The sequence below is a fragment of the Drosophila hydei genome, unplaced genomic scaffold (genome assembly GCF_003285905.1).
Source record: "Drosophila hydei strain 15085-1641.00,03,60 unplaced genomic scaffold, DhydRS2 tig00000063-arrow-pilon, whole genome shotgun sequence".
Taxonomy (NCBI): Eukaryota; Metazoa; Arthropoda; class Insecta; order Diptera; family Drosophilidae; genus Drosophila; species Drosophila hydei.
In genome coordinates, this window is record NW_022045657.1 from 109,824 (window position 1) to 122,538 (window position 12,715).

Consider the following 12,715-nt stretch of genomic DNA (forward strand, 5'->3'; position numbering starts at 1 on the left):
AACACCACTAATAGGCGTTGCAAAGCTCGTGGCTTGGGTAATGCTCCGGGGCCTTGTAATTTCGGAAGCAGTACTCGGACCCGTAGACGGTGTTTGTGTGGGACTCCTTTTTTGTGCTGGGGATTGCAATTTGCGCAACCGCTTGTATACTTGGCAGCCCTTATAGTTGGCTGGGTGCTGTAACTCACAGTGCACACAAGTTGGTGCCTGGTCCTTTTCGCGGGTGCAGTCTTTGGATGCGTGTTTCCCGGCGCAACGCACACATCTGGGAGCTTTGTGGCAGTAGCGTTGTGTGTGTCCAAATTCTTGACAGCGATGGCATTGTGTCAGGTCGTTGTATCTTCTTGGCAGTTCCACTGTGCAGCGTTGCCTGCAGACAACTCGAATGTCCAAAATTTCTTTGTTGTTGGGGGCCTGAGCCACGTCAACAAAAAATATATTTAGCGGTGTTTTGTCCATACGGCTCAGTGGGTTGTGCACATTTGTAATTGTGTGGCCTTTGGTTTCCAATTCCTTTTTAATTAGTGTTGTATCAGTGCTGGAGTGAAGCCCTTTGAACACGACTCTATATGGTTTGTCCTCCTTAAGCTGGTAGCAGTGGAACTCCAATTCCAGCTTAGTAAAGTGGTCTATAACTCTGCGATAGTCCTCACTGCATTGGGTTAATACACCTATGTTATTCTTCTTTGGCTTAATTACGTATGATTTAGCATCAATTACTTTATCTATTATCTGTTGAAGTAGGGCCACAGACTTGATGTTTGGACACCATATGGGGGGCGGACGAGGTTTCGGTGTAGTTTGCTGGTCGGTCAATACTGGGGCTTCTGGAGCTACAGGTGATTCGCTGTAGTCTTCATCTTCTTCTACGAGCAGTGAAAATCGATTTTCTGATATTAATGCTGCATTGCTGGTGCTTGGTTCGTCGAAGATGAGCCTTTTCTTGATGGTTTTTGGTGAATTTGGCTGTTTACGTTTCGTGTTTTTGTTGTTAGTGATGCCTTGCACGGAGGCGATATCTATTTTTGAGTTTATTGGCATGATGGAGGCTTGCCTATTTGCCATCACAACGTTAAGCTGGGCTTGCATTTCTGCATTTACCTTTACAGCTGTAGCGAGGTTATTGACATTAGATGTCATCGCGGATTGTGCTTTTGAGTGCAGGCGCACTCGCGCCAAGCGACGAAATTTCGTAAATTGCAATTAAAGCAATTGAGTTACGCGGAAGCAAGCGATAAGAAAACGCTGCGTGTGCGGTTTTTGTTGCTGTTGCGTTGAAGAATGCACCGCAAAGTTCTATTTTTAGAACTCTGCAGCAGTAGAGCTTAAGCGAAGGCTGTTCGAATTCACGTCTTTACAGGTCGAACGACTGATCGCGATTGAAAGAAATTTTATTTTTATTTAAATTTTTTGGCTTCTGTTTGAACTACTTTACGTTAAATTAAGTGTATGCTTGTGAGTGCGTGTTCTAACTGTGTGTTTAATTTTTCACAGAAATTTTTAAACTAATCATAAAACCAAAATATATCAGAATTTGTGTAGAAAACTTGAACTAGTTAACTAGTTAAACTAGTTAAATTTAATTAAAAACTAGCTTTAAATATGTATATATTTGTAATTTATGAAACCCAGATCTATATGAAAATGGCAAATCAGGGTATAATGGTTTTGTGCAAATGTATGTAACAGGCAGAAGAAGGCGTGGCAGACTCCATAAAGTATATATATTCTTGATCAGGGCGACAAGCCGAGTCGATTGAGGTCTGTCCGTATGTGCGAACGCGTGGATCTCAGCATCTATAAGAGCTAGAGACTTTTTTGTAGGTCCGTGTATAGCAGTCGCATATCGAGTTTGTTTCGAATATTCGATAACTATTCGCATTTAATTGTTTTCGAATAAAAACAGGATTGAAATGAAGTTATTAAATTATATCTCGGACGTCTGAAGAGCTAGAGCCATATTTATATTTAGTTTTATGTATATTTATGCATTTTTGATTTTTGTTAGATTTCCCCAAATTTTCCCAAATTCTTAAAATATAAGTTTAGTTGGAAATAGGGCCATTATGTGACGGCGTATGCATCTCTACCAAGCCAATAGAATATGTAGATCATAGGCTGAAAATTTCATTAAAATCCATTAAGTAAAACAGAAGTCATTAAACAAAACGTGTGGCTAATTTGCAAAAGCACATGTCAGCAGCGCCACGCGCACTCATTTTTCCTATGCGTGTGCACGCATACATTCAAATGCGTGTATTCTTTTCTATTCGAAGAATCGAAATTGCGATTGAATTGTGCTGAATTCTTAGCTGCTGCTTAACTGCAAATTTGACACTGCTTGAGTAAGCAGTGCAGTGACTGCGTTGGTAGAGACGGCGTCCGTTAGCGGTTGGTCTCAGGTTAAAGCCTTGCGGCGATGGGAAACTTTTTATTGTTTTTTTATTTTTTTTTAATTGTGAAGTGGCGGTAGAGTTAACGCACATTGCGCAAATAATCAGGGTTCGAATCCTGGTCTCGTAATGTCGTTTTTTATTTAGATAGGACTGGGTTCAATGTATCTCCAAGTCGGGCTCCCCGACTAGAGCTTTCTTACTTGTTTTTATATTCTACATGATTCACTGCGTAAAAGTCGCGTTAGGACCTTCTCAATTATTAAAGAGATGCGCGCATGAAAAATGTCCAATAAAATAGAAAAATCGAAATATTTTTTATTATTTGATTTTTTGCTGCATGTCGAATGCGCTTTAATATGAAATGAAAAGAGTTTTCGTTCGTTTTATTGTGTGAATGGGAAAATTTTGCAGCTTTCTCTCGCCCTCTCTCTGTCTCTCTCACAATTTTTTTATGTGCGCCTCTCTGTGTGTGCCACGCAATTTGCATTTTAAGTGAGTCGTTTAGTTGCTTAATTGAAATTGCTCCACAATATCGAGATGAACAATTCGAATATACAAATTTGTGTCACATCTAAACACAATGGGCAATGTAAAAGATTTATTTAAATGTATAACTGTTTGAAGCTGCATCATATCTGCTTCATATAGATAGATATGAATTTGAACTATTCAGAATGGTTATCTACAAAGATATTCGACTCTTTATTAGCCTCAATCAAGCAACATCAAGCATAAATATGCAGTTTATTTGAATTTGAATTTGAGTTACTTAACTTATAACTTATTATTTAAATTTATATGAATTTTAATTTTAATTTTAATTTTAATTTTAATTTTAATTTTAAATTTAATTTTAATTTTAATTTTAATTTTAATTTTAATTTTAATTTTAATTTTAATTTTAATTTTAATTTTAATTTTAATTTTAATTTTAATTTTAATTTTAATTTTAATTTTAATTTTAATTTTAATTTTAATTTAATTTTAATTTTAATTTTAATTTTAATTTTAATTTTAATTTTAATTTTAATTTTAATTTTAATTTTAATTTTAATTTTAATTTTAATTTTAATTTTAATTTTAATTTTAATTTTAATTTTAATTTTAATTTTAATTTTAATTTTAATTTTAATTTTAATTTTAATTTTAATTTTAATTTTAGTTTTAATTTTAATTTTAATTTTAATTTTAATTTTAATTTAATTTTATATACATTTATAGGATACCCTATTGAATGAGAGCTTGAATATAGCTTGAAGTCTAAGAGAGACCTTTAAGACTAATATATTCTCTAATAATATATATATATATAATATATAATATATATATAAATAATATATATATATATATAATATATAATATATATATGCCATATAATATAATATATATATATATATATATATATATAATATATACTAATATATTCTCTATCTATGTTTATATGAAGTCGACATCCTACACACAGTGTTTTAGGACATACAGAAATAGCATTCTGAAGTTTTCTTTCTTAGCATATATTCGAGATCTACAAGCTCACAAGTTGCAGTCCTTTGCATTGTTACCTAAGATTTTAAAGCCCTACAATTGAGCTTACTTAACGGTAACAGTGTTTGTTTTCTCTAGAGACAACAAATTGATATAAATGAAGATTGATGACAGCAGATTGTAAATATTGATTTAATTGCCAATTTCCTGGCCTTGAAATCCAAATAGTTTTTGTAGAGCAAGCGTTAAGTTTACGTTTGTCTCTGTCTTTGCCCTTCGCACTTGCAAATTGAATAAATTAAATTACTTTTCGACAACTTAACGCAACTTACAGCAAACCACAAAAATACCCAGCTGTGAAAGAGAGGCGGTAACCGATTTGATTGACAAACGCTGTCTGGCACTTCGTATCTGATTGAGGCGGCAATTAAATGCGTGTCTTGGTCCAGGCTCATTGCACAGTTTTGCCAGCCATCAGAGACCAAAAATCAATCAACCGTTGAGCTGGCCCCCTCCCGGTCGATTCTCATGAAAATTCGCACCATTAACTCAATAAAGCTGTTAGGTCACTCGCAGAAAAGGGACTTACAACAAACAGAAAAAATCAGCGCAAAAGTCAATTAAATGGTTAAATCAATAAAAATTCTTTATTAACAGGCACACATATACATATATATATATATATATCAGTTCAGGTCACAGTTCAAGTTATAATTATCTAGCTCGAATTTCGTCATTCTGATATTACGCATAATTAAAGCGAACTTTGTCCTAATCACACGTTAACAATGTTGATAAGTTAACCAAAAATATTTGTTGACTTAAGTTAGCCTTTTTAGACTTTATCGTGTTTTCGTATCGTTCCCAACGGTAAACGGAGTATATTGGACTTAGTCAATGCAGTTTCAAGTGCTGACAATTCTCAAAAAAACACTTGTTTGATTAAAATAGATTTGAACAGGCGAAATAATCGATTTTCAATCGAATTTCGATTATTCGATTGTATAATTTTTAGCTGTAGTTTTTATACAAGATCTTATTGTTATAGATATTGGCCAATATGTTGTGGAACTGAGTGAAGAAGTTGGCCATTATCAGTATACATAGCGAAATGAAGGTTAAACAGATAATTCTTATCAATTTTTGCGCAAATAAGCCTTTTGATGAGTGACTAGCACAAGCGTGTTAGCTAAACAGGTAACTCATCAGGTGATTACGATATTATTATTTGAATTATGTAATTATAATAAAAAATAAAAGAAATTATAATTTAAAAAATTGTAGCATACAGTTTTTATTAAGAAGGCCTCTGGGCAGTCATATTTCTTTTAAAACTTGATTTCAGCTTTGCGAAAGTGATATTCAAATGTTTTTAAGTTATAAAAGCAGTTAAATTTGTTATTCTAAAGCACTTAAGGCATTTTCATTGCTTAACCATAATGATATCTGGCGACTTTTAGTATCTTAAAGAGCAGCCAATAATCCATATATTAGGCTAATGAATATACAAATTAGATTAATGATAACACAAGCAGCGTTTACCCATTGCATCATATGGTGCGCATATTTAGTAGAGTTTTGAAATATTTTTGCTGTTATCGTTGTTATCATTTATCAGTTAATTTGTTTAATTTTGTCATATTTTGCTGATAAACAATTTGCCTGCAATTACGATAAATAACATTAGTATTTGTTGTTTTTGGTTTGTCGTGAGCCAAACCACAATCATGTGAATTGTGAGATATTATAGCCAAAGGTTTGCGACTTGGCTACCGGCCATTATGGAAAAGTTAATTATATGGTTGGCTTCAACGTTTTAAGAGAGTTTCTTAGCTGTATTTCTTTATATATACAGTTCGTGTTTGATGTTTAGAGTCGCTCTTAACTGCATTCTCGCTCTGGCTCACGAAACATATGAGATATTTAGCGTCGACAGAAAGTGGCCTGATCTTTGATGACGTCATACGCAACAATTGGCATGTTAAACAGTTGTTTGGCCTGAACACAATGTATGAATCAGCTTGAATACACCCATTATTCATCTTTACCCGATTCGAATGATGATCAAATCGTGTTTATTGGTTTGAATCGAAATATAAAAACACGGCTACGTCACAAGCAAGCGCCTCCAACCATAGAGGACTACGTTTTCTAATTAAAAATACAATTAGTATTTATACAGTGTGCATTTGTAAACAACGTCGTCGATTCATGCGCATATCTTTAAATACACTTGCCAAAACAAAATGTGAAATAGCGAAAATCACGCCATTTTCCCTATTTGTTTCTAACCCATTTTTATGGCATACGTGTATTTAATGCGTATACGTATTAGACTTGTTTGATGAGTGCCACACAATATAGAATGTGAGAAAAATCATTAATAGAGTATCATATTAGAGCTAAACTTGCGCTCGAGTCGATGGGAAAATTTCAAAGGGTGGCTTTTTTATATAGATGAGATTCCAATGCGCTTGAGATTAGCTTGTTTTCGTTATAGTACTGGCTAACTATTACGTTGTTTTAGTTACGAATTAGTCAGAAAGCTGAAAACGCCTCTCCAACTGACTCATACAATCCTGAATTGTTTTCTGGGTAATATTCAAGTAGCCTGAATACCTATTGATATTGCGTGATAAGTAAGAAATGATAATCGACTTACAAATACTTGAAATCGAATGAGAATTTACTATTTTCTTCGTTATATGATGAAGCAATTCTTCTGCTATGATTGTTGATTAAAAATGGAAAATTTTGTAGTAAATTATATAATTTTATTGTGCGCCGTGCTTATAAGAGACTAGCATAGAGTTCACAGTTTCCATAAAGATGTTAACTAGAAGGTTAGGAAGTATATGGGGTATTTTTAGGGAATAATTGAAAGTTATAAAAGAGGATAGAAATAATAATATGAATATTTATCAAATGCAACGATTTTCAGCTCTTTCATATATTTATAGTCTTCTTCATTTGAGCCAGCAGAGTGTACTAAATAAGCTGCCTCATTGAGCAAGGCTTTTCAGCTTTGCAGTTATAAATATAGTGGATATTAATTTTACATATTTAAGACTATATGTACTTAAAATATTAGAATACTATGTAGCCAGCTGGGTCTACTGTGAACTTCTTAGCCAAATAATTTACTTGGCAAACTGTAAGCCAAGTGCTTTAAGCGCTTTTCACACAGTTGTCAAACAGAGCCCTTTTTCTCACTCTCCCACTTCTCTGTATACATTTTCATCTTATGCATAATTAAAGCTAATATGGGACTGCAATTTAAGTACGAAAAACTTTAGCAACGAGATGTTTAACATTGAAATCTTTACAATAAGATGACTGCCATTGTGGCTGTTGTTGTGTTTGTTGTTGTTTTACATGTGGTGTCTGTTATGAAAGACAGACACATGTAGTTAAGTGTGATGCGTGTTTTGAGAGTGTGTGTGAATGAGTGTGACTTGTAATATACAAACAATTGCAGCATGTTGTTACACTTTTTAGGCTTCATCAGCCGAAAGTTGTTTCGTTTGCAACCAGTTTATGTGCTCGTAATTATGCATAAGGTAAAATGCGTTTTGTAATTAGCCTGAAACGGAAATGCATAAAGTGTCAGCTAGTAGCTGAGTGCAGAGTACAGTCTGAACTTAGTGGCTCACAGCACGTGCACATTTTTGAGCATAATTAGCCAAGTTAATTACGAAAGTCTGGACGAGGACGACAAGTTCTCGCTGCAAGTTCTCCTGCTTCTGCTTTTTCCTTACTTTGTATGATGATGTCGGCTCGAAACTTGTTTAATTTCGATTTTAAAATAAATCAACGCTGTCCGCCCCTCCCATACACTGTCCAACTGAAGTGCTGTTTTTGGCTTTTGGCTCGCTTGTGCATCTGAATCTGTAGCTGGCATTCATTAGGCTGTTCGGAAACGTGCCGAGAACTTCGATTGCTTTTGCGGCTACCAATTTGAGAGCTAACCAAATAACAGTTGACAATTTTCATTTGCCAATTACTGGTGGCTGGATGCTAAAAATATCTCGAAGAAATTACTAAATAATCTGCCTCGAGCTGGCACTATTTTGGAAATAATTAACATCTTGATATGAAATTCAGAGCTAAATACCCTGTTCAAAATATTTTGAAAATAGCATAGTATATATCATATCATTAGATCGACTGGCTTTATATATATATATATATTATGTTGATGCTACAATCTGCACACTCCAACAGATCTACTGCTACGAGTTGTAAGTTTTATATTTTGATTGGGATCAGAAGCACCAACATGGCTATAAAACATAGCCTCGGCCAAGACCACATAAGTACTTTATGGGATCAACTATGATGCTTGACACATTTTATGCCAGCAAGGCTAGTGGACTAATAGAGCTAACTCTTTGACCTATTACCTGTTTCACGAGCTGCCAAGTTTCTTAAGTGACATTTTGCCTGGCCTTAAATACATTTGGCCTTTAGGTTTATTTTGGTTCTGATAAGTCATTTTACTGTTGGCAACTGTCACAGTTACAGCTCAAAAGCATTTCGATTGCAAATAAGGCATGTAAATTATTAATAGGACTCAGACACACGCCAAGGGCCATGTCAAAACCGCTGCGTATTAGGAGACTATTAGACTATTAGACCCCCAGTTTGACCCAGTGACCGGTTTGAACCTATTGATTGCCGTCTTTGTTATAGCTTCGAGTTTTAACCTCTTCAAGCTTTGGTTTTGAACTCAAAATTCGCTGTGCTTGAGATCATTTGGTTTAAGGTTGGTTTTTGACAAATGAAGGCTTGCTCACTTTTTTTAAATCAATATATATATAAATCAATATATATATATATATAAATATTTTTTTTTAGTGGGGGTTTTTGCGAATATTAATATTGAAACGGAAACGCAGAAAATGGATGTTTGACTGCATTGAGGTTAAGTTGTTCATTAGTTTTAACGGTTTTCAATAACAACTCTCGACTTTTTAACACTTATTTTTGGGGTTTTTTTTGCGAACTGATTGGTTTCCTAACAGTTTTTTTTTATTTTACCTAATATTTCTAATTACTAAAAAATACCGAAGATTAAATACTCTTCTTAGTAGATAAATAGTCTCTTGTCTCGCTATGCTTCGCTCCGACAGGGAAGTTTCGAGAGCTTATTTTGCTGATTGATGATTTTGGAATTATTTATAATATATATAGCCTTAAAAAATGCACTAATTTACGTTACTCATCATATTATAAGAATTTTATTTATTTGTAGATCAGAGTCATGGATTTCTAGAGACTACTTTAAATACTTTTTATGCATGAAGTTTCAAATGTTTTAACTGATGCTTGGCTTTACATAAATATTTATACATTGAAACTGGTTCGGTTATCGTGGGCCCGTCTTGTGGCAGACCAAACATTTGCTTCAATTCTCAACACGTGCGTCCCCAACTTAAATTCGTACTGGGGCTCTCTCACATCACTGTGTCGACCGCAGAGCAACAACTTCAAAATGAAGTCAAACTCAGTGAAGAGAGAAGAAAAAAAGAAACCAAGAAACACTTGTTGCTCTCCACAGCCGCCGAGGTCTATGCTCTCGGAAGCCAGATGCCGGCCGGCAGCAGAAAATGAAGAAACATGAATTGGAGAGGATCCCAGCAGGGAGAAGGAGAGAGACAGAGGGAGAGAGAGAGAAGATGGGTATGAAAAGCGACTTAGGAAAGTAAAAGGTAGACAAAATGGAATGTGGTTGAGGCATAGCTTTTATCATGGAAACACACACGATATGCTGCGTCAGACGTAAGACGAATGTTATTCCAAATAAACCAAGTCATATAACTAAATAAACGTTTTGAAATTGGAGGCTTGGTGGCCTGATCGACAAGTAATGCGAAACTAAGTCAACAAATGTGGGCACGTCTCTCGCACACACAGCGAAGCTAATCAAAGTTTTCATTTAAGTTCGATCCAAATACATGGAACGCTCATAGTTTCTTAAGATTGGAAATTCTAAATTAAAGTATACTTACATATATCCAACGGCGTATTTATCTTGCCCGAAACATTCTGGAACATAAAGTCCATGCTCAGATTGATGCCTTTGCTGTTGAAGAAGGATGAGCCGAAGCTGTTGCCAGGACTGCTCCCACTGATGCTGTTAGCTGCGGCGGGCGCAGAACTCTTGAGCTTATCAAGCTGTGGGCTCAGCGTCGTCGTCTTCATAATTTTCTCGAGCAGCGCCGATCCGCTCAGATTTGATATGATTAAACTGGGACTGGGCGCCGATGCAGTCACCTGAGCAGCATTTACGGCGGCGGCATTGCAAAATTTACTTATGCTCAATATGGATGTGATAAAGATTAAATGGAACGACGACGTGAAACTGAAGCTGATCAGCTGCTGCACCCGGCTCTGATAGTTGGAGCTGCTGCTGAAGAATGCGCTGACCTTTGGAGGTGTATCCACAACGTTGTTGCTGTTGCTGTTGTTGCTGTTGTTACTTATGTTTATTGTAATTGTTGCTTCGCCTGCTGTGGCTGGGAGTTCATCCATTTTATGCTTAAGCTTTGTGATTGATAAATTGATTTTAAATTGATTTCACACTCTGAAATGGGGATGAAAAAGTCACAAACTCTTTTTATTCACTTTTATTCACGCAATTTTCTTGAGTATTTTATATACTATTCATTATTAAATAATAGCGCGATGTCTACGTCAGCTGTTCAAGCATCGACGGAAAGAAAAATAATCTTGCCAACCGAAAACTAATAGAAGAAGAATTATACAGAGAGCGAAACGCCATGATAAAATTTTTGGGGATTGTATCGAATGTGAAGAGCGTGCAAGAGCAAAAGAAACTTGCGGAACAGCAAAAGTAAAAAAAGAAATATCATACGATGTTGCAAAAAATCGAAAAAAGTATACATGCACGAGTTGAACAGCGAACTATGCTGTGCTTGGAATACCCTATAAAATGATCTGTTGAAAACGATCGGAAAAAGAGTGGAAGTAAATAAATGTAGTGCATATAGTGTAAGCAGTGTGAGTGAAATAATAGTTTTGTGGTATTTTTAAATATGGAGTGTTAATTTGTTCAGGCCCATTTGGGGCTTGGTACTGCAGGGTATTTCAAAATGAAACCCATATAAAGGTTGCAAAATGTATAAGGGCGACGACTTATTCATGCGGCCAAACGTATTCAGCGCGGTTAGTGCAGGTTTTACAAGGTAAACCCTAAACATGAAGCATACGAGTTTCTACTTGTCACGCTGAATGGCTTATGGCTGGAATGAATAGATCGCACTCATAAGCACACTACGAATGTGAATCACAGTTAGAATACTTTATCTATGAATGGTAATCGAAGCTTTCTGGCGCCTACACTCCAACTGAAGTACCTTTTGATATTGCCCAATTGGTCGAAGCTAAAGTGAAACTTTTCGACGTTGGCTATTCTAATTTTAGTGTATGCTAAAAATCGTTCAGTTGACAAAAAAAAAAACAAAGATTTTCTTAATATACATTTTGTTGTTGGATTTTTTTTTGGCAATGCAGAAAATGCGACCTCGAAATACACGTGTTCCGTATCGGATATGCCGTACAGTTATAGAGCGAAATAGCATCTGAGATTCACGCAAGTCAGCTAAATAGTCTCATACGTTAGCAATTAGCACTTGCTTTTTAATATTAACTTTTGAGCACCGCTCGCTACCTTTTCTTGTTTCTCTCTCTTCTTTTATCGTTTGGATTACAATATATTTATATTATTTGCTTTTGGTTTGGGGGAACATTTACTACTGAAGCATATGTCGTCCACACGAATTATTATTATTTGTATTTTCTGTCAGCTAAGCAGCTGTTTGACCGTTATAATATCAGCAACAACGATACGACTGCGCGCAACGCACAACGTTCAACGACTGATCTACCAATGCGGAGCAGTTACCCAACGAGCCATTCCGAATTCATTCGTGTTTCAGTTCAGCCGAACACCGACGAACGATCGCCACGCGTACACAAAATTTTGACAGTTGTACCGAAAGTTAAAAAAAGAGCGAGAGAGCGAGAGAGAGCCCTGCGAGAGTAATGCTGTGTTGATAAGAGCAAGTGTTCGAAAGAGTCAAAGTTAAGAGCTTGCAGGTGGTTGTAAGTCTATTAGAAACAAAATGCTCTTCGCCAATTGCTCGACCAGTTGTTGGGTCTGAGCACAATGGCCAACCAATTTAGTTGCTATAATACTATTCGCATAAATTGATTCTTGGCATAGGTCAGAGACCATGACATGCATATGTTAATTGCATAGAACGATCAAAGTTGTAATCAGACTATGTTAAACGAATACTGTAGAATATTAAGTACTGTTAGGCTTGATTATACAATCTGTCAAGTATTTGCACTATATTATACCTTGTATATTTCGATATAGTAGCGTTTCAACATATTTTATTTTGCTAATTATAAATTTCTTTAAGTCCATTCCTTTTCCAAAAAATCAACATTTACACACGCAACTATTTTTTACTCTAGGCAATAGCCAGACTAGGCTCTACGGGCGATTTGCATATTGCATAAAATTTCGAAAATGTCAGACAATGAGGTCTACATAGTATGAATAAATTTGTGTAAGCATTAACATACATACACAATTCTATAATATATGACAGATAAGTGTTGTAATATCTACTGATATAATTGGAAAAGGGCAAATTTATAGATATTAGAGCAGATAATAAACAGAGAGTGAGTTAGAGAGAAAGAGAGAGTTCTCATATGTCTGTGTTATCTATTCGTGCACATCGTTATGCTAAAATAGTTTGAATAATTCAATTACCTTCGGTCTTACTGATTGACTT

The 12,715-nt window shown here is 35.3% G+C and overlaps 1 protein-coding gene across 4 annotated transcripts in view; it reads right to left on the reverse strand.

The window, feature by feature from the left end:
- Positions 1–11,779, reverse strand: part of LOC111604983 (low-density lipoprotein receptor) — a 45,965-nt gene extending 34,186 nt beyond the window's left edge. For all 4 annotated transcript variants that reach the window (XM_030222774.1, XM_030222775.1, XM_030222772.1 and 1 more), the window contains exons 1-2: positions 11,575–11,779; positions 9,893–10,467 (exon numbers count right to left, since the gene is read on the reverse strand). In XM_030222774.1, coding sequence (XP_030078634.1) covers positions 9,893–10,415 — 523 coding nt within the window. In that variant the 5' untranslated portion in view covers positions 10,416–10,467; positions 11,575–11,779. The remainder of the gene's footprint in view (positions 1–9,892; positions 10,468–11,574) is intronic.
- Positions 11,780–12,715: the final 936 nt, after the last annotated feature.